At 36.3% G+C, this 24,716-nt stretch overlaps 1 protein-coding gene across 4 annotated transcripts in view; it reads left to right on the top strand.

The window, feature by feature from the left end:
* The first annotated feature begins 5,812 nt into the window (after window positions 1-5,812).
* Window positions 5,813-24,716, top strand: part of LOC148654663 (phosphatidylinositol phosphatase PTPRQ-like) — an 87,967-nt gene continuing 69,063 nt past the window's right edge. For all 4 annotated transcript variants that reach the window (XM_088647253.1, XM_088647252.1, XM_088647251.1 and 1 more), the window contains exons 1-15: window positions 5,813-6,130; window positions 6,722-6,808; window positions 7,060-7,191; window positions 9,360-9,504; window positions 9,836-10,093; window positions 10,280-10,497; window positions 17,245-17,434; window positions 17,764-18,060; window positions 18,817-19,101; window positions 19,694-19,969; window positions 20,253-20,513; window positions 21,816-21,946; window positions 22,045-22,174; window positions 22,369-22,522; window positions 23,207-23,313. In XM_088647253.1, the coding sequence (XP_088503379.1) occupies window positions 6,089-6,130; window positions 6,722-6,808; window positions 7,060-7,191; window positions 9,360-9,504; window positions 9,836-10,093; window positions 10,280-10,497; window positions 17,245-17,434; window positions 17,764-18,060; window positions 18,817-19,101; window positions 19,694-19,969; window positions 20,253-20,513; window positions 21,816-21,946; window positions 22,045-22,174; window positions 22,369-22,522; window positions 23,207-23,313 (2,713 nt within the window). In that variant the 5' untranslated portion in view covers window positions 5,813-6,088. The remainder of the gene's footprint in view (window positions 6,131-6,721; window positions 6,809-7,059; window positions 7,192-9,359; window positions 9,505-9,835; window positions 10,094-10,279; window positions 10,498-17,244; window positions 17,435-17,763; window positions 18,061-18,816; window positions 19,102-19,693; window positions 19,970-20,252; window positions 20,514-21,815; window positions 21,947-22,044; window positions 22,175-22,368; window positions 22,523-23,206; window positions 23,314-24,716) is intronic.

Below are 24,716 nucleotides of genomic sequence, written 5' to 3'. Positions count from 1 at the left end.
GCTTAATGTATCCTTCTTTTACTTCCTGCTCTGAACAATTCTTTTACATTGTTGGAACTTTTTACTTAGTATTTTGGTATATATAGGCTGTTTTCACAAATATAAACCCACTTTGTTTTTAAAAAAAGCTTTAAAAATTAATGCTTTTGGAATGTTCTTTTATCAACAATATTAATTTCTTTAGACCAAAAGCAAAATTGTCTTAAAAAATGTTCAAATTGTGTGTTTTTAATCGTTTTACTTTTCATTCACCTGTGAATTCATAACAATTTAAATGTCTTTTTCCTGAATTAAAAAATAATGCTTAAATCGATTTCTATCATGTTTGCCAAGGCTCAATGTCCTGCCCCAGTGAAATCAGAAGCAGAGTATATTGTGAATTAAGAGAATGGAAATAAAAGTAAATTCCAATATGCTCTAGTATTGATAATATACTGTAAGTTCTGTGTCATTAAGTCTGCCTTTCTTCCTATGCACCAATATGGACAAAACAAGATTATACTCATGTTTCGGTTACAAACAAAAAAGTAAAAAATGAGAACACTTGCATAGCTGAAGAACATACTTAAGTTCACACTGTAATAGTTCTGACACCTTATAAACATGACCTTAGTATGGTATGGGACAGTCATTATAAACCATTTAGTGTAGCAGCTCATTATCTAATCAGAGCTTAGAATACTAAAGTACTGTGAAAAACACAGCAGAATAAAGACAAACTGGAGTGCTGAGTTAATTAGAAGTACCCAGAAAGTTTTCCCTGCTACACATACAGTAAGTGTTCAAAAGAGCATAATCGGCTCAAGAATGTAAAGACAAGTAAACTCCCCAAAATAAAAACTGACAATAAATAACACAAACAAAACAGGAATTCACATAAACACAATCAGTTACTGTATGTGTTGGGTGCATTTATTAAAAAGATAATAATAATAATTCCTTATACTTATATAGCACTTTTCAGGACACTGCACTCAAAGTGGTTTACAGGTATTGGGGACTCCCCTCCACCACCTAGATGATGCGATGGCACCATGAACTTAGTGTTCAGACAGTACAAACAGCAGATAAATAGAATCTGAGTGTGAGGTGGGGGTGTACTGTAGATCCCCTACATGTACTGTAAAAGTAGTTTGATTAATCTTCAGTTGTATAGGTTTTGCAGGACCAATAATACTTTGTTAAAGTGTTTAACTCACAGGAACAAAAAGCATTTCTGGATAACAACATAAAGAACCCAAATCAGCATAACCCAAAACAACCAGATAAACTCAGAAACAATAATGGGTTAGGTTTCTAGCTTTGCCAATGCATATAACACATTACAAAAACAACATTTTAACTTCTTTTCAAGAGGATAGAGAGGGACCTGCATCAGTGTGCAGGCTCCAAGGCAAGTAGAGGTTACTTCCATGTTGAAGGGTAAAAAGAAAAAAAAATGTTTTTTGTCTGTATGCTGAAGAAGCCTACCTGAATTTCCTTATCTTAGTGGTGTAATATAATATGTGGTTTATATTGATGGTTTTACAATGCGGCTGGATACAGACACGTGGGTGGTGATTGGTCAGAACCCAAGTGCAAGGGACCGGAGACTGGCGGAGACACTTGATGAGATACAACAGATTAGGGATTGTGTGCTGCGGTATGGGGGGAAAATAAAGTGAAAGTTAGTGCTCATAGAAAAATAGAGTACTGTCCAGCAGATCTAATCAGTCCTAGCCAGTCAGTAATGAAAGAGAAAAGGCAAAGATGCAAGTCTGAGAATAAGCTGTTTGTCTGCATCCCAGGCAAAAAAAGCCCGGGATGCTAGCCTTCAGAGAAACTGCCCACCTCAGCCCGTCAATCTTAATAGGGGTGTCGCACTCTTGGCTTCAGAGAGGATTCCTACTGCTGATCTCCCCAAAATGGGGGGTGCTGGATGGCCCTGATGAACTGCATCCCTTAGTAGTATGGGGTGCAAGCAGAAAGACTGACAGACTGGCATGGAGAGAAATTACAAGGGAAAAAAATAAGAAACACTGGCCAGCAGAACAACGATTGACCCACTAGGTCAGCAATTGACAGTCTAGGTAAAGACCAACAACCTACATGAAAAAGAAGATAGATAGATAGATAGATAGATAGATAGATAGATAGATAGATAGATAGATAGATACTTTATTGATCCCGTGAGGGAAATTGCAGTGCAACAGCAGCTTAACACACACAACACAGCCACAGTGTAACGAATTATATACTAATAGTACAATACATACAATACAATACAAGAGTTACTCACAGTCCGGACACACAAGAGGAAACTAGAACAGAACAGTACACAGAAAATCGTATCACACGTATCACAGAAGCCACCACAGATCACCGTTGTGCTGCAATCTGAGGGCTTCACTGAGAGGAGGGGTCTCACCGAATGCCATTGAGGCAGGAAACCCCTGTCAGTGGTTGAAGTGCTTGGAGAGCCCAGAAGCCGGTGATTCAAGGTGCATGCCCCTATGGGGGGTCTCCTCTAAGACCAGGCCAGGCATGTGATGTCAACTTGGTCTTCAGGTTTAATGCTCCAATGGGTGCAGCCAGGTGCTGTTAACACTGAATCCCCAAGAACCTTTTGGACCAACTAGAGCAGATGTCTGCAAGGAGACATTCTCAAGTCCCATCTCATCTTCCAGAGCCCCGGATCAGCAAAGCCATTGGTGGAGTCCCAGTCGGAGACTGAAAGCACAGGAATCCTCAGGGCGTGCAGGCTAATGGGGTATTGCTCTCTCTGCCACGGATCAGATTCCTGCTTCCTGGCTCCCTAGGAAGAAAGGGAAGGGCTCCGCTGGGAGCTGAAGGGTGGCTAAGAAGGAAGGAAAGAATAGAAAAACGAAAAGACAGCCCAAGAAAAGAGGGTGAGAACAAGGAAAGACTGCTCTGAAGAGAAGCCAGAAAGGGGTGGGTATAAGTGCAGTCGAAGAGAAGGTTGGTGTACAGGACACTCTACATTACAGGAATGGGGCTGCTTAGTTGAAGAAAGATGACTGCATGGAGAGAGCCCTGGGGTCCTGGACAATGAAGGCTGTCCCCAAGGTGAGTCAGAACATCGATGAAAAAGAAGATGCCAGCAAACAATAGTCCCAGATTCCATGGCGAAGGCCAGGAGCAGCCATGCAGACTGGAGTGCGGACTGGAGACCTGGAACCGAAGCTGCAGTGCAGAGCAAAGACGGAACTGGAGCTGTAATGTAGAGTGGAGTGAAGATTTGGAGGCGGAGCTCCAGTACAGAGCGAAGACTTGGAACTGGAGCCGCATACAGGCTGTGGTTGTGGTAGACTGCTTGAAGATGTAGTCTGTTTCAGGAGACAAGGGCAAGGGTAGTCAGCTACAAGACCTGGAGTTCAGAAGCCTCGACACTCAGTCCCTCAACCTCCCAGGAAAGGGAGCTGCATGGGTCTGGCATTCCAGAGTGTGATGACTGCCCCTGAAAAGCCACTGAAGCTTCAGCCCGCCTGACTGGAGAATAAGGGCGAGAGTGGTGGCAGTACTGCAACCGGGGAGAACAGTGGAGTCGTGAATGAAGAATGATGACGCGCCGCTAAAGCGGTGCCTTGGCATTAAATAGGGAAATAGAGCAATCGAACAATTGAAATCATAATTGCTCATTAGGGCAGATCATTCCGGTCCGGTCAAAACGCCAAGCCCTGGAAAACTGTGAGCCACTATGAGAATGCGAATGTTTCCCAGGGTAACCACGGGCCGACAGATGCCGCAGGACATGTTGTAATACAGGGTGGCATGAAACCAGAACCTATCCCAGCGGGTAATGGGCACGAGGCAGGGTACACTCTGGACGGGATGCCAGTCCATCACAGGGCAAACGATCAAAAACACAGACACAGTCAGACACTCAGACCTACTGCAGGGCCAGTATGTGTATAAGGAAACCCAACTGAACATGGGGACATACTGTGTAAACTCCAGATTTGGTACCCCACTCCAGAATTGGACCCAGGGACTCAGTGCTGTGAGGAAGCACTTCTAATCACTGCCCCACCATGCCACCCAACTATTCATATTGTAACGCTTACGGCCGACAGGTACTGTGTAAGAGCCGGCTTACCAGAGCGGTGACGTCGCCGCCCTTCCCTGTGATAGCATGACTAAAGCTACTGGGCTGTAGAGAGATCTCTCTTTAGCTCACCGGGCTGGGTCCCTGTTGAGTGACGCGGGAGTCCCGGGTTCGAGCCCCCGACGGTGAGGGGCCGACCTAATGCGGCAAGGGCGCCCGCCTGAGCCCCCGTTGCGTTACAATATGAAGAACCAAAATTCCAATCCCATTTTCCTTTTCAGTTAGACATGGGAAATCCACTTTGCATTCCCTTCTGGAACACTTACAGTAGCTTATACAGTATACAGGGATTTGAGAACTTCTACGGTATTTGTGCTTATATTTGTGCTAGAGAAGACAGCAAACTACTGTATATATGTAAAATATACATTTATATATACCTTACTTACTCAGTTTTCAAAATATCAAAATTATTTGGGGTATTAAATCAAAATAATAAATCCAAACTTATTATGAATAAATATCTTAAAGTTGTTATTATTTTCTGTTATCGCTTTAGGTGCTCTCATATTCTATTGTTTGAAAGTATTGCTGGCAAGTCCATAGCCCACAGCAGGAACTTTGCAAAAGGCAACAGCTGGTTCTTAAAAGTCATCATCCTACACAAACTGACAATTATGCATCTTACTTTCTCGCTGACTTTTGTTTTCAAAAACCTGTAAGAATGCAGCAATGATTCCCTTCCCAGCTCCCCATAACAGAAACGCTGATTCGCGGCAAAAACGAAAACAATCAGCAACATATTTCAATTGATTAATGAGCCCTTGGTTTTAGGAAGCAGAACTAAGAATGCACAGAATTCAAGGCTGTTTGTATAACCTTTAGCGTGTCAATGGGAGTCATTCGCGAAGGGGTTTACTCCAAATGATCAGCACCTAAGAAGAGTGGAGCACCTTTCTAAAAAAAACAATTGAATTTCACATGACTGCTGTGCTCAAAGGCTTTTAAACGGCTTAACTGACGTCAACAGTGCGTTGAAGTAATTAAAATTAATTTATTTGACATATGCATAACATTTAAACAGCAAACAGCGGATTAAGAAAATCGCTAATCTGAATGTGAGGTGCGACTGAGATTTTGGACGGAGATCTTCAATTCTGTATGCTTTGCGGTGTTAAATGATGTTTTACAAGAAGTACTTTAACTTACAAGACAAAATGTTTTCTTGATCACACAACCATTTACTGCGTTAATGATGTATGAATGACTGTCATGGATCCTACGAGATTAAGAAAATTGATGCTACGCTATTGTCTGCGATGTGTGAGAACCAATGTTTTCAATTCATTTGCATGTTAATCGGAAACGTGTAATCAGAATGTTATCAAATACTGCATTTTAATTTGTTTGCATGATATAATCTTAGGATTTAACTTTACTATAATATTCAGTTAAGTTTATTTGTCATATACAATCAGTACAATGAAATGCTTATAATATGAACACAGCATGTGATGGGTATGAGCACAAATGTCTCATATTTGTATACGGAAATTCGTATTGTCTAAAAAAAGTAAAAATTGTTTTAAAAATACATATTTTCAGAAAGAAACATAAACCTTCAGCCAATAAAAGAGGTTAACCTCAATGTTACCCCCTGCACAACGCGTAATATAGCAAAAATTAATAATAACTAGTAGGATAGCCCAAGAGCGAGTGTATCAAACCGCCTTGCCCCCGTTACATTCACAAGCAGCTGGTCAGACACTCCTCCACTTCCCTGCTCTTTGGAGTCCAGTTATGGAGAGGCTGCCTGCTTCAGTCGTCATGACAACCTCCTCTCAGTCCAACAAAGGGAAAAGGCCAGCAATGGCCAGAACAAATTGGGGAGAAGGAAGAGGGGAGAGACCACTTCGAACTGCTGAATGGGAGAAAGACGTGCGAGACAGAAAATCACATGCGCCCACTGCAGCTGTTGGGTTTCTCCAAAATCACTGAACGCCTGTGGGGGAGAGAGCAAAGAAGCGCGCTAAATTCAAAAAAATGAGTTTTACGGGCTCTAAGAAGTTGAGTAAGCCATATCAGGTAACTAGAACGTTTTTACTTTGCACTGTAAGAGTTTCCCCCCCCCCAAATTTTAATGTTACATACAGAAAATGTGCTTTGCTCTTTCAAATGAAGAATTCAGAAGTGCGGTTTTGACACTATGCTGCTGGACGTTCATTCAGTCAGCTTGTTTTATTTGACTAATTTTACGTGCCATTGTTGCTGCGTTAGGGTAAAAACGGTTGGATATTAGAACTGTTATCCTAAGTTTCAGTTTATGTTTGTGGTTTCAAGTTTGTGGCAATAGGTGTGATACTGCAGCAGCACGACGACGTTTCAGAGTTTCAGACACTGGACACGAGCTGGTAAACAACATCAAACATTGCCAAGTCCCATGCGGTTCCACTAAAACTGAGTTTTTCTTAAAGAAACATATAATATTTACAATATCATAGTTTGTATGCGTTATCTATGATTGCAAATTCATGAGATGTCTGTTTTCACCATGCCTTGCTTATCTTTTAAGACACGAGAACTGTGTGGCGCCCTTGTTACTAACCGGTAAAAGACTGAAACATCAGTTTTTATTTTATTAGCATTTGATGATATTTTTTTTTGTTTTTGCTTTAGGACGCATTTGCCCTTGTAGGAATGAAACAAAGCTGCCGCATGGCAAAAGCTGTCCTTCTCTTGCTCGTTTTAGATTATTGTCTGCAGGTAAGAATTTTTGTCCCACTCCAGCTCTTTAATCTTCTCCCTTTGTCTTTCTTCAGACAAAAACAGCATTTTCCGTCACTTTCAGCTTTTAATACTGCGGCAAAAACTTTTAAGTTAAAATTAAAAATTTAAAAATTAAGTTATCTCGGGCTTTTTATTTTCAAAACAATGCAAAAAAAGTCTGTACTGTATGGGGTATATACAGTAAAAGATCTAGGAAAAAAAGAAACTGTTGACTGAATGTGTTTCAGGTTCACAGTCTAACCTGCCTGAAAGAAACCATCTATGCTAACGTGTTTGTGGAATGGAAATGCTTCCCAAGTAAAGAAGATGCAGAATGCTACTCTCTCCGAAACAGTCATATAAAAAACAGCAACCACACGGTGAGAACAACCATTTTCTTGCAAACAGAAGCTCATACAGTTGAAATGAATGGCTTTGTAATTTATTGTTATAATTGTTATTGTCAAGTCAGAAGAAAAGCATTTGCACTCTTCCATAATCTATGCATACCATAATATTGAGTATCGTCAGATTTTAAAAAATGACATCGTCATGCCAATAAAACAATAGTAATAAAATAGACATTATTCCAAATAATAATTATAAAATAAAAAAAAACACTGGATTAAGTTCCAGAATTACAGAATTAATCATTTGCTACCTGTACCTAAATTAAACCAGAGTGTGGATGTTACACTGTCACCCTTTTAGTTGAGATCCAGGTCTATGCCACCATGGTTATGTACAGTATGTTAAATTATGCAGATAGTCCATTTATTTCTGATATACTGTATACCACTTTAATGATGGAAACAGTCTAGGCCAGGGGTTCAAGCTGGATACCAGAAGTGTAGGTATACAGTAGGTGTTGCTGAACCTACCTCAGTTAAAGTTTCCCAGGTGAAAATCAGCTGCTAAATCCATTCATCTTTATTAGAACTATGGCAGAGTTGAAAATATACAGTCACATCTGTAACACATTGCAAAAACTAATGTAATGCACAGATAAAACAGTTACACATTATATTACTGTGATACTAAGTTTGGTTTCTATAATAACGAGCAGATTTGAACAGGTTTTAAATCAAATTTACATTTTTTAAAGCAAATTTATGGGTTTCCTGGTATTCCAAGGAATACTTAAGGAAACATCTCCCCCATTATGTTTCAATATTCAATATGTTGAGGGACGGTGACCAGTATTTGCATCTTTGTTAACTTGGTTTAGTCTTAGTGGTGATGCTGAGGTGTGCAGCTACAGTACACCCAAGAGTTAAGTATAATTTCAGTAAATATTATGTATTAGTCATGTGCTCTTCTCTTTTCAGCATGGAATAAACCTATTACTTGTTCATTTACATTTTTGTCAATCATGCAGAAATGTCCAGTTCAAGAAGCAAGCAAAAACCTTTACATCATTTCTGAGAGCAGATGAACCAGTCACTGTATAACTCTTGCTTTTCTCAATTTTGACTTTATTCATATCAAAGAGAATTTTGATATACTGAAGATGTTTGAGTAGGTAGCTAGTTTATGTCAGTATGTGTAGGCTGCAAAGGAAGAGGTAAAGGTCTATTACTTGCTGAAAGGAAAATAAAAGAGACATTATGTTTTGGTTGTGGAGCCTTCTTCAATTGTGGTATTTTGACATACCAATGTCCTGTACATGGAGTTGATTTTGGGAAGAGACTTGCAACCTGCCTTCTTGCCTGTTAAGGTATTATTGCACTAGATGTTCCAGATTCTGCCAAATACTGTACATCTATCCATCCATTTTCTAACTGCTTTATCCAATACAGGGTCACAGGGGAGAGCCTGTCCTGGTGAGCAATGAGCACAAGGCGGGATACACCCTCAACAGGACACGAGTCCATCGCAGGGCACACATACTGTAGATACAAACACACACGTATTCACACATCAGATGCAATTTTCCCAGAAACCAATTAACTTGGACTATGGGAGGAAACTGGATGATCTGGAGGAATACAGGGAGAAACACAAACTTCAAATAGCACCACATGCCTGGAATTGAACCCAACACCCCAGTGTTGCAAGGCAGCAATGCCTAAAACTCTGCCATCCAGATTCTTTAAAACAAATTTCTGTTACAGCTTATAATGCTTGGATAGAAAAGTGAAATAGTGCCTTTGATCATGTACTGTAAATGCATGCATTACAGAAGTCTCACAAGCTTTCGTTTTCATTTAAAAACATTATTTTATGTAATAACATGTTTATATGTGCTGTAAGTAATTGTGTACAAGCCTGCACAAAAATGAACAACTCCAAGGTTAAGACGAAACTATGGAGTTTTTTTCAATGACTGTGTCCAAAATCCCAGCCAAAAGAGGATAATGTTTTCTGCAAAACCAGCAAGATAAATTTACCTACAGATAATCCTAATATGTGCTGCCCAGTTAATATAATTTATTAAGCCGTTAATAGTGGAGCAATGTTTTCTGCCAGAACACACTATTGTACAGTAACTGTGGTGTTTATTTGAATTATATACTGTACTAACTAACCCTTCTGATTCCTAAAACAGCTTGTGCTGAATAGTTCTGCACTTAATGAATGCATTCCGGATTGCAGAACATATATCAATGAACTCAATGTAAATGAGAAGTACTACATTGATGTGACAGCAGTCAAAAACAAAGACATTCTGGAAACAAGGTCTTTCAGTATTTGTAAGTCGATGTTCAAATTCTTTTATAAAAACTTAGGTGGTATAGTTTGATTAAGGATTGAATGATAAGCACTCTGTATTAAGTATAGTTTGACAGAATCAAACAATTATTAATTACTAATTAAGCATTAGTTTTTAATGCACTAATTAACATTACATGTTGCAGTCAATATATTGAAACACAGTAAACAGAGGTAGAGATGAATGTATTAATATTTTTAAAATTAAAACCATAGTGTACATGTGCCCTGTTCAGAATACTTGTTACTTGCACATTATTTAAATTTTTTTTCATGATTCATCTGCATGAAAGTTTTTTTTTTCTTTTCTAGATACATTTGAAGAATCTATCATTAAAACAGAAACAACAACCACACGTGCTTTCTTCAGGTGGAATCCTCCAGACAGTGAAGTTCAAGTTTCTCTAATGCTCAATACTTTTACATGGCGTGTACCAAAAACTCAAAGCACTTATCAAGTTACTGACTTAAAACCTGGTACACCTCACAATTTTTCTGTGGAATTTAAGACGCAAATCCCAAACATGAATGTGGTAGTGACACAAACACTAAATATTCTTCTTGAAACAGGTAAATAGTGTTGGTTTAATTTAATTTGATTATTTTATTTGCATATAAAGTGCAACTTATAACAACATATTATGTTGTACTTGTGTAAATTATGAAAGAAAAATAACCACTTTAAAATGTAATTAAAAAAAAGAAACCGATAGTGGTAGGACAGTCACATCTTTTTTGCCCGGTTTGTCTTTGCAGCTTTATGCCCCCTAGGTTGGGTGCAGTTTGACAGAAGCTGCTATAAGACTTGGAAAAATGCAAGAAGATGGAGTGATGCTCAGAAGTCCTGTGAATTATCAATGGCAGGTGCTCACCTCGTTGATATTGAAACTGAAGAAGAGTTCCATTTCATATCATCATACCTTAGTACTCTGAATTATATGGTCATGCTTTGGACTGGTCTCAATGACAAACAGGTAAGCTGTAAGAAGCATATTTATATTTTAGCATATTTTATTCAGAAAAATACAAAATTTATAATGTATGTAAATTTAGATTATGCATTTTGATGGTATTCGGAAACATTGCATATCCAAGTTGAATTTTAATTATGTGGAGCTGCTATTAACAACATCAAAAATATTTGACTGTGCTCATGAAAAAACCCCAACATATATTACATATCACCAGCTCCACAACTGATCCATGAGGTTAGAGTATTAAATGTGTTATCTATGAAGAATTTATGGCTAGGCTCTTTGTTTGGTTATATTTACCTATTTCAAGCTATTCTCAATGCTTTTAATCTTTGTATTGAGAACATAATATACATATGGCCTCTTTATTAGTAACTTATTGATCAAAGGATCACAACCAGCTGTTTCTCGAAGGAAGCCAAAGCTTTAGCTTTAACAGTATGGCTTGGTAACTTGTTCCATATTCCCACTTTTCCCTTTGGGTAAAGAAGTGCCTTCTATTCTCAGTTTTAAATGCACTTCCATGTATGTCGTTTCCACTTGTGGTTTCTGGTTTGTGTTTCACTGTTCATTTCGAAGTAGCCAACTTATTGACGTTGCCTCTGTAGATTCTGTAGACTTCTAACAAGTCCCCTCCTTGACTTCTTTGTTCAGGTCTGTAAAGGTTCAGTTCTGTCAGCCTGTCAGTGCAGGAATTCCTTTAAGTCCTAGAATGCATTTTTTTGCTCTTATCTGGACTGATTCCAGACCAGTAATATTTTTTTGGTACATGGTGACAAAAATGCACACCATATGCTAAATGAGGCCTAACTAGTACATTGTATGATCTACACTTTTAACTATATATCCTAACATTCTGTTTGCCTTTTTACTCCCCTAAATTTTCTGGAAGATGTAAGCAATAAGTCAACATATTGTACTGTAAAAGCCCAAGTAGACTTGGTAAACTTTTAAGTAAGTAGCTTAAAAGTAGAGTTACAAATGTAGTAGTAGTAGTAGTAGTAGTAGTAGTAGTAGTAGTAGTAACAAATAAGTAGATTTTTTTAGCTCATTGTTTTCCATTTTGAATCTGTTTTTAATACTGGCATGCAAACCCCTACACCTATCTATGTTAAACATCATTGCCAGATGATGGACCAGTCTAATTTTACCTAAATTTTTTTATGCTTTACATTTGCTGCTTTTACAGTGGTAGTTAGCTAATCCTCCTAATTTGTGTCATCTGCAAACCTGACTAGTGGACCAACTACAGTATACCATAATCTAGATCCTTGATATAAATAAGGACAAGCAGAGGTTTTAGTAGATACCTGTGGTACTACACTAATTACATCACCTCAATATGAACATTTACGCCTTTTCTATTGGAGAAAACTGCAGCACAACACTAATTACATCTCTCCAATTTGAACATTTACTCCTTATCTGTAATCATTATTTCCTATTTATTAACCAATTCCCAATCTATGTGCACACATTTTTCTGAATGTTAAGCACCTTTAATTAGAGAATTGGCAGTGCGGTGGCTCTGTGGCTAAGGATCTGTGCCTGTGGCTGGCTGGCAATCCTACTACATTGGGACCCTGAGCAAGGCCCTTAACCCCAACTGCTCCAGGGATGCTGTATAAATGGCTGACCCAGTGCTCTGACCCCATGCTTCTCTCCCTGTCTGTGTGTCTCATGGAGAGCCAGTTGGGGTATGTGAAAAGACAAATCCTAATGCAAGAAATTGTATATGGCCAATAAAGTGATCTTTTATGGAGAACTTTATCAAAAGCTTTTGGAAAATGTAAATACACCACAACATGCTTTGAATGTGTCCATTACAGCTGTAGCTTAAAGAACTCTTAATTCTGGACAGGCAAGACCTATATTTACTTTTTTTCTAGGATGTTATTTCCATACTGGTGACCCTCTGGTTTAGTTTCAATCATAATATATAATGTAATTGTTTCAATGATTCTACATGCAGTGGAAATGAGATGTATTGGTCTATAATTATCTAGGTCATTTTTGTCACCCTTATTTTGAATGGACACTACAGAAACTATTCTCCAGTCCATGTGTACTATCCCCATTTTGAGGACATGTTTGAAGAGATCTTCTTTATAACACCTCTCTTTTCCTTGAGTACAATTCTCCATAAGGCCCTGAAGATTTATTTAAGTCCATCTAGTACCGGATACACCTTTGCTTCTATGCAAATACTGTTTAATTAGTAACTTCTTTCTGCAGCCTAAGGTATGCTGTCTACTTTTTTCTTAGTGAGCACATGAGTGAAATACTCTTTTAGTACACCTGCCATTTAAATTAGGATTAAATGTACAAGAAACCATGTGGCAGAAAGAAACAATACATTATTGGTATAAATAATTGCAGTTAATTTTGATATTCAATTGACATTCTCAGATTAATCTGCCTTTTCATGTTTAAATGCTGTATTTCTAAATGCAGTATGTCTTGGTTTTTTTTGCTTTTAATAACACTACAGATTGTTAGATTACTTTGAAAATTACTATTCAATGTGGCCCCTCAGATCAGATCTTTTGCTGTTACATTGATTCTAATTACTTAATTAGGGAGCAAGTTGAATCGGAATAGTATAATAGAGCAGATTGGAAGGGTTGCAAGCTAAAGAGCTCTGATTTAGGCTTCTCGTGACAATGGAAAATAATATGTTTTTGATGTTAGCCTAATTACCAAATGTCCTGAGCACATCTTATCGTAATAGGTTAAATATATGGAATTCTAACGAGGGGAGCTGAACTAATTAAGCTCAACTGCCACATCTCATAACTAATCCCGACGTCATTGCCTCAGTTCCCATATATACCACACGTCATCCTCTCCTCTTCCTTGTTCATCTCTTCATCCATCCCATGCTCCATCCCATCACCTTTGCAGCTACCCCTTGGTCACCTTTCCATCAAGCACCTTTCTAGCCTCCCCATTCCATGCGGGTCAAGCCAAAGTTTTCACAATATTCAGTAAACAAATCTACTGTCACACAGTCTTTGGTTGCTGTCATTCCTCATGAATTATTTTTAAAGGTAAATTCCAGTTTTGCAGTCATATTGCCTCTGTTTAAGAAACACTGATAACAACACTCTGTGTTTCTGTGTGACAGTAAAATATATTCACAAATTCTTCTCTGTAAATGATATAGTGTGGGAGTATAGTCCATTTCATAACCATGGTTAATAACTTCATTTCAGTTGTTGCCAAGGGAACAAATTATTTCATGTAGGCCAGTTACTTTAACTTTTGATTCTGAAAAACAAAAACATTTGTATGTGATTTGTCTTTCCCTTTCTAGAAACACAAAATATTGATTGCAAGACTGGAATTACAATACATCACCATAATCAAATACTGTATACTGTAGTTGCAAAGAACACTTGCTTACTCAGTCCTGAAAACAAAACACTGACCTGCCTGAAAATTGTTAATGTTTAACTTGTCAACCACTTAGTGTTTGCAGAATACCATTTTCCTTTGCCCTAAAAATTGATCATCATGCTGTGGGTTTTTAAATTGTGACTGGCAAATGACTTTAATTTTGATTAAATCAAGGGCTTAATCTTTTTACTTAAAATGTATTTGACTGTTTCTTGGAAGTAGACATATTAATCAGTAGATGATAGTAGATGATAATGTGATTAAAAAAGAAGAAAACCTCAAGGCTAAACTGCTAAACTACTTATGGTTTAAAATGGTGTCTCTTTTACTGAGGCTATTTGTCTAAAAAATTCACATTGCCCTTGGAATCCTAAGACTAAATTTTGGACATTTGTAAACCTAACTGTCACATGCAGTTACTTTGCTTTTACCATAAAAGTACACAATGCAATAAGAGTTTTATTTTTGGATGCCATTATTACTGACAGAAAGCTTTTATTTTTATTTATTGTGGGATAGTGGGTGGGTTGATTTTGTCAAGTACAGTATCCTTTTCTCACAGTGCTTTGATTAGATACTTTTTGGCTCAGAAAACACTGAGAGAGTCTTGTGAATCTCAAAGTATAATGTTGTTCCTTCTCCAAAGGGTTCCATGACAAAGTACTAAAGACATTACTGAAAGCTTCCTTTTTTCCTCTGATAGGTTATATTGCCTTTAGGGAGAATTGGGAATACTGTTTTTTCCTGGAAATACTTACAAATGTTAAGAAATCGAGACACTGCTCCAAAGGTTAGAAAAAACAAACTCTAGTAAGAATAAGGTACCTGTGTGAAGCCTGGCTTGCATAGCTAAATCTGATATGTTAAAGAGTCTTTTCTATCCAGCCTTTTAATCTAAAGATAAGAAGAGCATGTATTAAGTTATTGAAAGAGATTGTGGTGAGGTTTCCCTCTTTTTGTCATTTAAAGAGGTAGCACCTGTATTGTACAGCACTGTTTCCATTCCCTGGGGTGAATCTAAAGTTTCATTATTTGGTTATACAGCTGCTAGTTGTGAATTAACAAACCATCAATTTACTTTTGCTAAACATTTAAGTTTTAAATAATAGTTTGGCTTATATGCATATAAAGTTCTGATATTTTGACAAGCGCTGTTAGTTATTTCCCACATCAGTGAGGCAAATTGAATGGTTAACAACCCATTAACATGAGTAGCAAAGGAAAACTTAATTTTTAATTCAATAGTTCTTACAACTAATACTTGATCCATGTCTATGTACATGACGTGCATTGAGCTACTAATATACTGTACAGTTTGTTGGTATACATATATCGGTTGTATTGTCTTGTAATTGAGTATATTTTTCACACTGTTGTGCCGTGTTGTACTGTACAGTATATCAATAATTAAATGTTTGTGCTATGAGCGCTTTGAAAAATTGGAATTGAAAAGTACTCACCATTTGTATTTGTGATTAGTCATCTAAGCTTCAACTATCAGTTTATTGAATACTATACCCATAAGCAGTTTCTGTCAGAATTCATAGACTGTGGCAAAACCTGCAGGTAATTGTAAGTATTTGGAAATACTGGTCCATAGGTTTGAAAGATAAAATAACATTAGAAATCTTTTTAATACACAATGCATAGATTCTCCAATACTACAGTGAATTTTTTTCATGAAAATTTAAATGAAAATGAAAATTTATTGTATTCCATTAACAATTGTTCCATATTCTGCTACTGTCAAGCAAACTTGCTTGAAGTTTTTAAGGTCTGAGGCCCTGCAGTGTTGAAGTGCAATTTGGAATAAATATTAATTTTATTGGCAACATTTGTGAGAGTGTTTTCATGAATGTGAATTAGAAATCATCAAGCAGCTTTACTTTTTTACCTTTACATGTTTTCATGTCAACATATATACATATATAACATCAACCTATACCTCTACAGTCATGGGGTAATAGATGTATTGCTTATTTGGGAAATCTGTAGTTCCTCAAAATTTGTACGGTTAAAATATGTAGTTAGGAGTTAAAGAAAGTTAATGAAATATTGTTACTATTGTATTTTTATGATTGCTGCTGAATACATTCTTCTTGATAGTGGTGTTGGTGTTGTATGGATCTGTTTATTGAACTGAGTTCCACTTACAGCAGTTTTACAATTAGCTTTATACAGTATCTTATACATATCTAATGTCTGGAGTTTGAAAATTCCAGTAATTAAGACACTGATATGAATGCTTATGGTGGAAAATACACTGACACTATTACTACTTATTGTACCTTGTCAAGTTATACTGTATGAGCTTTGTGAGCATATTTTTACCAAAACATAATAACTTTGGATGAGATTATTTTCTGAAGGAATGAGGATTACAGTATGTCAACCCAGTTCCAGAAAAATATTAGGTTTTGGAATTAATCCAAACATTGGTTTCAAGTTCAACCTCTTTGTTGTTTGCAACCAGGAAAAAATATTACTCACAAGTATAAATTAATTCCATGCTATTTTAGTACAGATTCCACCATTTACTAGAAATAACACATTTTAGCCTTGTGTTTCTTCATTTTACATTTTAAAGTGGAATTAATTTAATTTGAACCTTTGTAGGCAACTTATAATAAGATAGCTCCCAGCTCACCTGAATATCTTTTTTAGTCAATTTTATTGTCACCTCAAACTTCTCACTTTTGTTTTTTATTCTGAGAGTACACGTTTATGCTTTTGTGGCATAGAAGGTAGTGTAGCATGACTGTAGGCATTGTGATGATGACCCACATTAAGTTTTAAAAAAGTTTTTCAGTTTTTCATTTGTTCTGCCATATTTTCTATAAATATTTAAACATTTATCAATACAGAATATTTGTCATAGACCTTTGCGTTGTTCCTTGTGTAAGCCTTGTGAACTATATTAGTTTAGTCGGTTTTAAGTAAATTTAATATCCATGCATCCAACAGCCCGGATTCTATTTCAAGAAAAGTTCTATTTCAAGCAAAGGACGAGAGAATACTTAAAAAGTCACATGAGAGACGAGCATCCAATATTAGTGGTAAAAATAGAAGTGAATTAAGATGAGCATAAAAGATAACTTCTTTTCTTCTAAAACATGAGAAGTTTATTTCACTGTGTGTCTTACAGTGAGTTACCTGTGGGTCCATACTTAGATGTGTAGGTACCCTCTTACTGCTCACCCTTCATTACTGTGCCCTGGTGCAGTCTCAAGCAGTCTCACTAGCTATAGCTCCACCGATGGGTAGTACAGTATATATTTTTCAATTTTCCTTGTGAACATGATTGAATTGGGTTACATCTTGTATGCTTGTTCCTGTTGTGTTTTACAGCGAGAAGGAGAGCTTCGCCAGTCTGATGGATCAGTCTCTAATCTGAAGAATGATGTGCCAGAGCCACTTCATATTCTGCCTCCTAATGAGACGGACTGCTTTGCTTTAAAAATGAATGCCACTGGTCCAAACTACTACTACACAGGCTTTTTCTGCTATATTCCACTGCCATATCTTTGCCAGTACACATGTAAATATGAGTCAAGACTTATAGTATAAATAGTTTACATGTTTAAATTATTTTAAAATGTGTGGAACTTTAACTTTTTATTTGCGATAATTATTACATCAATATGTGTTTTAAAACTGTATATAGTGTAGCACTTTTACAGGCTTAGCTCCATCTGAAATTTACACTAAGACGTACTGTAGCTGAATAGATGTTTCCCTCTTCTCAATATGTAAGTTGAAATACTTGCTTTGTATTGTTGAGACCTGTCACACATTGAGAGAATAAGAAGTAAGAGAAATTAAAGAAACTCATTCACAGTCCTTTTGTAACAGAACATATTTTTACAGTTTCCACAGCACCAGCAGATTTTGAATTTGAGGTGGAGGATGTTAAGGAGAAAGAGGCCGGTTTCAAATGGAGCAATCTGGAACACTGGCTGAAGCCAGAAGAGAAGACAAGTTTATTAATTCAGTATGAGGAAGAATTGTCAACAGAGCAGCGGCACACAAGAAGCCTTCCTCTCAATGGCACACGTCTGACCATTTCAGGATTGTCTCCTGGTCATGTCTACCTTTTTTCATTCAAAGTAATGCATCATGGTGGTGCTTCAAGAACCCTTGGCCCCATTCGTAAAGTGCAAACAAGTAAGTTCTACCTGTATATCCAAATATTGAATATTCTGTATATTCTGTATTTTTTTCCAAACAATCCAGTCAGTTTGTTTTTCTGCTTCATGATTTCCGAAAGTGTGTTAAAATTAACAAAATAACTAATTTAGTCAATAATTTCAGTTAGCTTGTCATTTATATATACTATTTATTTATATACAATATGTTTATAAGATATGTATATATATAGCATTTTCCAGATTCTCTTAATGGATTCTTATCCATGTTTTGGTAAAAAAAACACAGATTGCAGATTATACTGTGGTTTACAGACCACCGTAATTTGCTCATAAGGAAATGGTGTTTCACAGTTTAAGGGGACATCATATAGTATTTGCATTAATATATTATCCACATTAATTTAATTGAAATATGTACTGTAAAAGAGAAACACTGCTTGTTTTGTGTAGGGCACTTACAGTAATGTTTACAACAGAAATACTGAGCTTTTTTATAAACTCTTTTGGAATAACAGAGATAACACTATTTTTCTTTCCTGTCATTTTGTCAGCAGTGCACATCATGAGGTTTATTTATTTTTATATGATCTTCACATATACAGTTTGAAACACCAGCTACAGTACACAGTGAAAATGTTGATCTGAAATATGATTTATTAACTGTTTTATTTTCTAATTGAATAGCTAGGTTTGCTACTAAAATGTAGCATTTTCTTCTTTTAATGATTATGAACCTTAAAAGCTACAGTAATTCACATTTCTTTTTTTATAGGACCTAATCCTCCACAAAATATTACAGTAAAGAAAGTAACATCAAAGGAAATACCATTGTATTGGACTGCTCCAGATAACTCCCATAATGCATCATTTGATCATTATTTGATCACCTGTGTGGATGTTGCTACCAGTATGAAAAAGAGCCTTGTTGTTGAAAACTACAAAACATCAGCTATCATAACCAACCTCAAGTCCTTTCACCTCTATAGCATCAACATACAGACTGTGTCAGCATTTGGCTCATTAAGCTGTGTGGATTTACCACTCTTCATAACCACAGGCATGTGATGAATGTGTATTGCGATAAGAATTTTTCACACAAACATTTCTCGTTTCCAGTTACTTTGCTAATTCATTCTTTGCTGTAGAGAAAAAAAATCTCATGTTGATTAGAAACTATTGGTTTTACTTCCAGTTTGCGTAGATAGAAATTTGATGTATTTATCAATAATGTTCATCGTAATCATAAAAGAAGTCAGATAAATTATAAAATTAAAAATAAAATGTTAGACATTTCTTCACACTAAAAAGTCTTAAAGTGGCTTCTTATTTAGAATTACAGTAGGTTGAAGTTAAACAAAGCAGTTGTAGTATATATGTTTTGCAACTTTCCCAGAAATTAGCAAATTACTGCATAACTCAAAGTCGATTTGACCTGAGTTTAGTTAAAGCCTCACCCCACCTGCAAAAGCAAATTTCAAGTATTTCACTTGATTGCTTCATTCTGTGTGTCAGAGAATTATTGGTTTTGGACTTAAAGGTCAGCAGATGGTCTGAGGTCTTAATAAGGTGGTCTTTCAATTATCATATGCAAATATTGATATGGTATGCTGCAGAGTAGAAAAAAGGTAACATTTTGTGCTTTGTTTTAGCTGTCAGCCCCCCTAGCAGGGTTTATATAAACCCAGAAGATGTGGGAGTAGAGAATGTTACAGTGCACTGGGAAGTGGAACAAGAAGAGGATATTGATGAGTATTATGTCCTAGTGAGATCAGTCACTGTTGGAGGTGACACGAAAAGCTACTGGGTAAACAGCTCAAACAGTTTTAAACTTAGCATGCTAAGTCCTGGCATGACGTATGAGATAGGGGTGGCTGCAGTTAAGAGTGGAAACATGAGTGAGATGAAGACTGTCCTACAGACTTTAAGTAAGTTTTCAGTTCCTTCCCTCAAGGCTGGTCAAGCCTTCGTATGCAGAATATTAATTGTGTTACTTGTCAGTTTAAACATTTTGTAGATGTCAGTTAACATAAAGTAATACTGAAAAGACTTGCAGCTGTGTAATGGGAAAATACCTTTTTTGTGTTCACTTGAGGATTGTACAAAACTTGATATTAACAGACTAGCAATATTAGAAAACTACACATCAATTTTAACTGTGCCTCTCTGATTGGTTCCTGCCTTTCTATATAATATATTTTTGTTTTGTAGATCCTGAAAGAGTTCAGATAGTTGTTCCTTATGAACAAAACACACATTCTGTTGTACTTTACATTCAAATGCCACATGCTGGCATATTTGATGGAGTAAATATTACATACAAAGGAGGAAGCCAAAGAAAAATTCTCCCTGACAGTAATGATAAGATAACCATTGAACATCTGACACCTGGAACCAATTATGACTTTTCTGTGTACACAACAAGTGGAAACATGGCCAGTGCAGTCTACCATGTTCCAGACGTAAAAACCTGTAAGTACAGTAGCCACTGTTTTGTTTTTTTCTGGAAAAGGGATATACAGTATGTGCTTTTATAACTGCAACTAACACTAAGTTGGTGTGTAAGATTAACAATTGAATAATGTATTAGCAAAACAATTAGTATAAATGTTATAACAAATAATGGCATTTTAAGAGGAAAACATACAAGACAAATGCTTTTTGCCTTTTAATAATGGAAAATTCCAGTGGTCAATCTGTTACATGGCTTGGTGGAGATAAATAGCTGTCTGCTTCCGTTCCAACAATAATTTATTTTTGTGTAGATTGGTTTATGTAGCTCTTGATTCATCCAAATCCAGTCTTGAGAGGCCAGTTAACATACTTAGAGGTCACATAAGACTTTGTAACATAATTCTTACTCATTTTAAACTATTGTTCCAATATTACAGGGTGGTCCCAAGGGCGTGCTCACACAAAAAATACAAAAGACCACAAAGTGGCCATGAGGCTTTATTTGCAAGCCTTTTCTGGTTTTACAACAAACAACACCACTAAAAAATCCAGAAGGCAGCAGGCGCAATGCGGGGTACACCCTGGACAGGATTTCAGGCCAGACACAGACAGATACATAAACACTCACACCAGGGCCAGTTTTCTCAGAAGCCAGTTAACTTAACAGTACAGTATGTCTTTGGACTGTGGGAGGAAACCAGAGTGCCCTGAGGAATCCCACACAACCATGAGGAGAACAGACAAACTCCACACAGAAACACTAAACAAGAATCATAGATTATACCCATGAGACAGTGTGAGTAAATGCTTAACCAATTAACCAATAATTTAGTCAGTCACCCCAGGAGTGGCTATTGTAAGTAATTTCAGTTTGAATAATGGTGTCTAGTGGCAGTTTACCTGCAACAGTATCCCTTTATTCTGCTGACATGACATGTCATTTGCCATAACATAATATTTGTTAGGGTTAGAAAGTTAGAGATAGGGTTTAGTGTTTGGATTAGAGTTATGGTCATTTTAATTCATTTGGGAAAATAATTAAAAGCGTTATTACAGTGCCTTGTGAAGGTGTGCTTGCTATTTTAAACTGAGATATGATAATACATAATTCAAAAAACAATATTCCTATTTAGTTGGCCTTAATTCTTGAACTCCATAGGGACATGAACACTGCAATATGAAGTGATAATAATAATGTTGACATACTACCCAAATATAGTCACTTGTACTGTATATACTGTATATAAACCAACACATGCATTGAGAGGGTTTACAGATACATCCATTGTTGTAATTATGAATTGATTCTGACTTTTCTAGGTCTGGCTCCACCAACAAATGTCCATGAAGGGAAAGTCTCAGAAAGGTCGATAGATGTTCAGTGGAATAGAGCTGAAGGGAGCTTTCAGCAGTATGAAGTTATATGTATTAACTGTGCTGCCACGTTCACGGCAAGTAAAATTAGTGATGTAAAAAAAACAACATTTACTTTTTTTTTACATGACTGGCAAAACGTTAACCAGATTTATTTTTCTTGGTGTTGTTTAAGGTTAAAAAAATCAAAGATGAAAGAGCCTTGTTTACAAACCTTATTCCTGGACAGATGTATAATTTTTCTATTCGAACTGAGAAGGACAATTTCAAGGACAGCATGCAGGTGCTGCAGCAAATTCAAACAGGTGGGTCCTGCTTCAGGACTCTTTTGAAAAATGAACCAACCCTGACATTTTCAACTCATCCTCTTTTTCAAAATCATATCTATGATAAATGTATATCTGAATTGAAAAGTAACGCCTACTATTACATTTTATTTCTATGTAAATAAAACTGCTATCTTAGAAAATTAGAATCACAACATGTTTTTCTTTTGCAGCACCAAGCCCAGTTGAATTGTTGGACTTCAATAAGAGTTCTAATGCCATATCTGTTAGCTGGTCAGCAGGTCAGCATATATTTGATGGCTTTGTTCTGTCCATAACAAATGGAAGTTTTAATAAAGAAAAAAAGTTCAGTTTTCTTGATCCAAGGTAGGACTTTTCTTTCTGTGTTGAAAATGCAGTGAAAATTAGCCCTTAATGGTGTTCTAACAAGTGTTCTGGAGGAATGAAAACGGCCGGACTAATTAAACTCAGCTGACGCAACCCACAACTCCCGCTGACGTAATCTCTCAAATTCCAATACACCGTATACCACATGTCACTCTCTCCTCTTCCTCGCTTATTTTGCATCCCTCCTCCACCTCACCTCCACCTTTGCAGCTACTCTGTTGGTCACATTTTCACCGAGCTTGGCCCGGGAGGCTGGCCCTCCGCCAAGCAGGTTAAGCCAAGTTTTCACAAACTGCATAAATGATTCTGCTTTCGGACAATCTGCAGTTGCCCTCATTCCTCGTGAAATATTTTTTGCCAGAACTGTACACTCTGTACAAATTTAACATGTTTTCATTATCGAGGTAATGACAGAATGCTCCTATGTAGAAAATGAAGATGTCAGAGTAGTTGACGGGTTAAATTGACTAAATGTAATATTGGTGTTTTAATTTAATTTAAAAACTTCATTATATACATAGTGTACTGTGCATAAATTTAGATAAACATCCAATAAGACATATAGATATATATTGTTTTATAATCTGGTGTATCTTTGTGCTTTCTTTTTAATTATTAAATGTCCTTTTTATAAAAAGAAAATACCTTTTTTTACATTAATAGATATCACCAGTTTAGAGATCTCACTCCTGGAAGCAGCTATAACATTGACATAGTGACCACAAGTGGAACGAAGAGGAGTCTTCCAAATGTTATCCATGTTACAACATGTGAGTTCTCGCAGTATTCATGAAGTGTAATGAGATGTTTTAGCACTAATGAAGTTTTTATCAGCACATTTAAAGGACTGGCTATAATATACTATAACATACTGTAATATACTTGCTTTATTTCTTGTGATCTTTGGATTATGAACTTGTTGATGGTTGTTTTTCCAAAAGGCCAAAGCAGGTGTTCTGTTAAATATAAAGTGTCCTGTATTGTATTTTATATTGTCTGTTTTTTACTAATAATAACCCAGTATATTAGTAAAATCCAAAAGCTACTGACTTGGTGGAAAAACCTAAAAAGAATAACAGAACAAAACTAAAACAGAGGATTTATATGCCAGATGTTTCCATATGATATGAGAGAGCACCTTTCTTTATATTTATTTAAAACTCATCCATGTGTATACCATCGATAGTGGCCTAAACAAGAGAATAACATCATACAGTTAAAATCAGGTATTGCAGTAGATATAAAGCAATGAAAAATAATCACATCAAGAGAAGACAGAACTCAAAATGTCAAAATATCATCCTAGATTAAATACCTACCAATTTAGGTGACTTTGTAATGACAAATGTACAGTATTTCCTTGCACTGAATTGTACCTACCTGTAGCTTTTATTTTTTGAACTGGAATTCATTCAATCTTAAGATGGCTGTTTACATTATTCTCAACACCGAAATATACAATATATTTAATTTATATATTTAATCTATATGGTATATTTAATTGTTAGAAACCAAACTAGAAGAAATGCTAAAAACCTGGATGAGATTTACCATATATAATTTATGTAAATTAAGAAACAGGATAATTCCCCACAGAAAAGTTAAAAGAAAGGGTAAGACACATTTTAGTTATAGGGTCTTTTATTTATTCCATTGTCTAAACATAATTTGATAACTCTTTCTTTTTACGTTTCTGGGTAGAATTTTTTCTTTTTAGTTTACATGCTGACATGCAGTATCCTCAAATGTCTTGAATTTTCTAGTAAACCATTTTAGATTATCTTTCAAATTTTCACCTGGCAACATACACTGCCCTCTGGTGGAAATGGAACAGAAGAGCTTCTTCAACATGTAGTTACAGTATTTTGAAATTATATGACTTCAAAAAATGTACATATGTTTTGTTTTATTAGGACAGAGTAATTATACACAATTAAAAAGTGATAAAATAAAATAATTTAGTAGGTGGTTTGAAAGCAAAGCAATGCGTGCTTTCATCTATATACTGCATTTAAAGGGATAAGTGCTCATTAATATTCATTGCTAGATAAAGGTATTTTCTTGGCCTTTCACTGTAGCATTCTATGGTCTTCTCTTAGTTAATGTTATCTTTTTTCTTCTAGGCCCATTTCACACTACCTGATACTGTATATGAAACTCAAAAGAAAAAGTT

Source organism: Lepisosteus platostomus, chromosome 9 (genome assembly GCF_059453375.1).
Source record: "Lepisosteus platostomus isolate fLepPlt1 chromosome 9, fLepPlt1.hap1, whole genome shotgun sequence".
Taxonomy (NCBI): domain Eukaryota; kingdom Metazoa; phylum Chordata; class Actinopteri; order Semionotiformes; family Lepisosteidae; genus Lepisosteus; species Lepisosteus platostomus.
The sequence above is the reverse complement of the archived record's forward strand: the minus strand, read 5'-3'. Positions and strand labels throughout refer to the sequence as shown.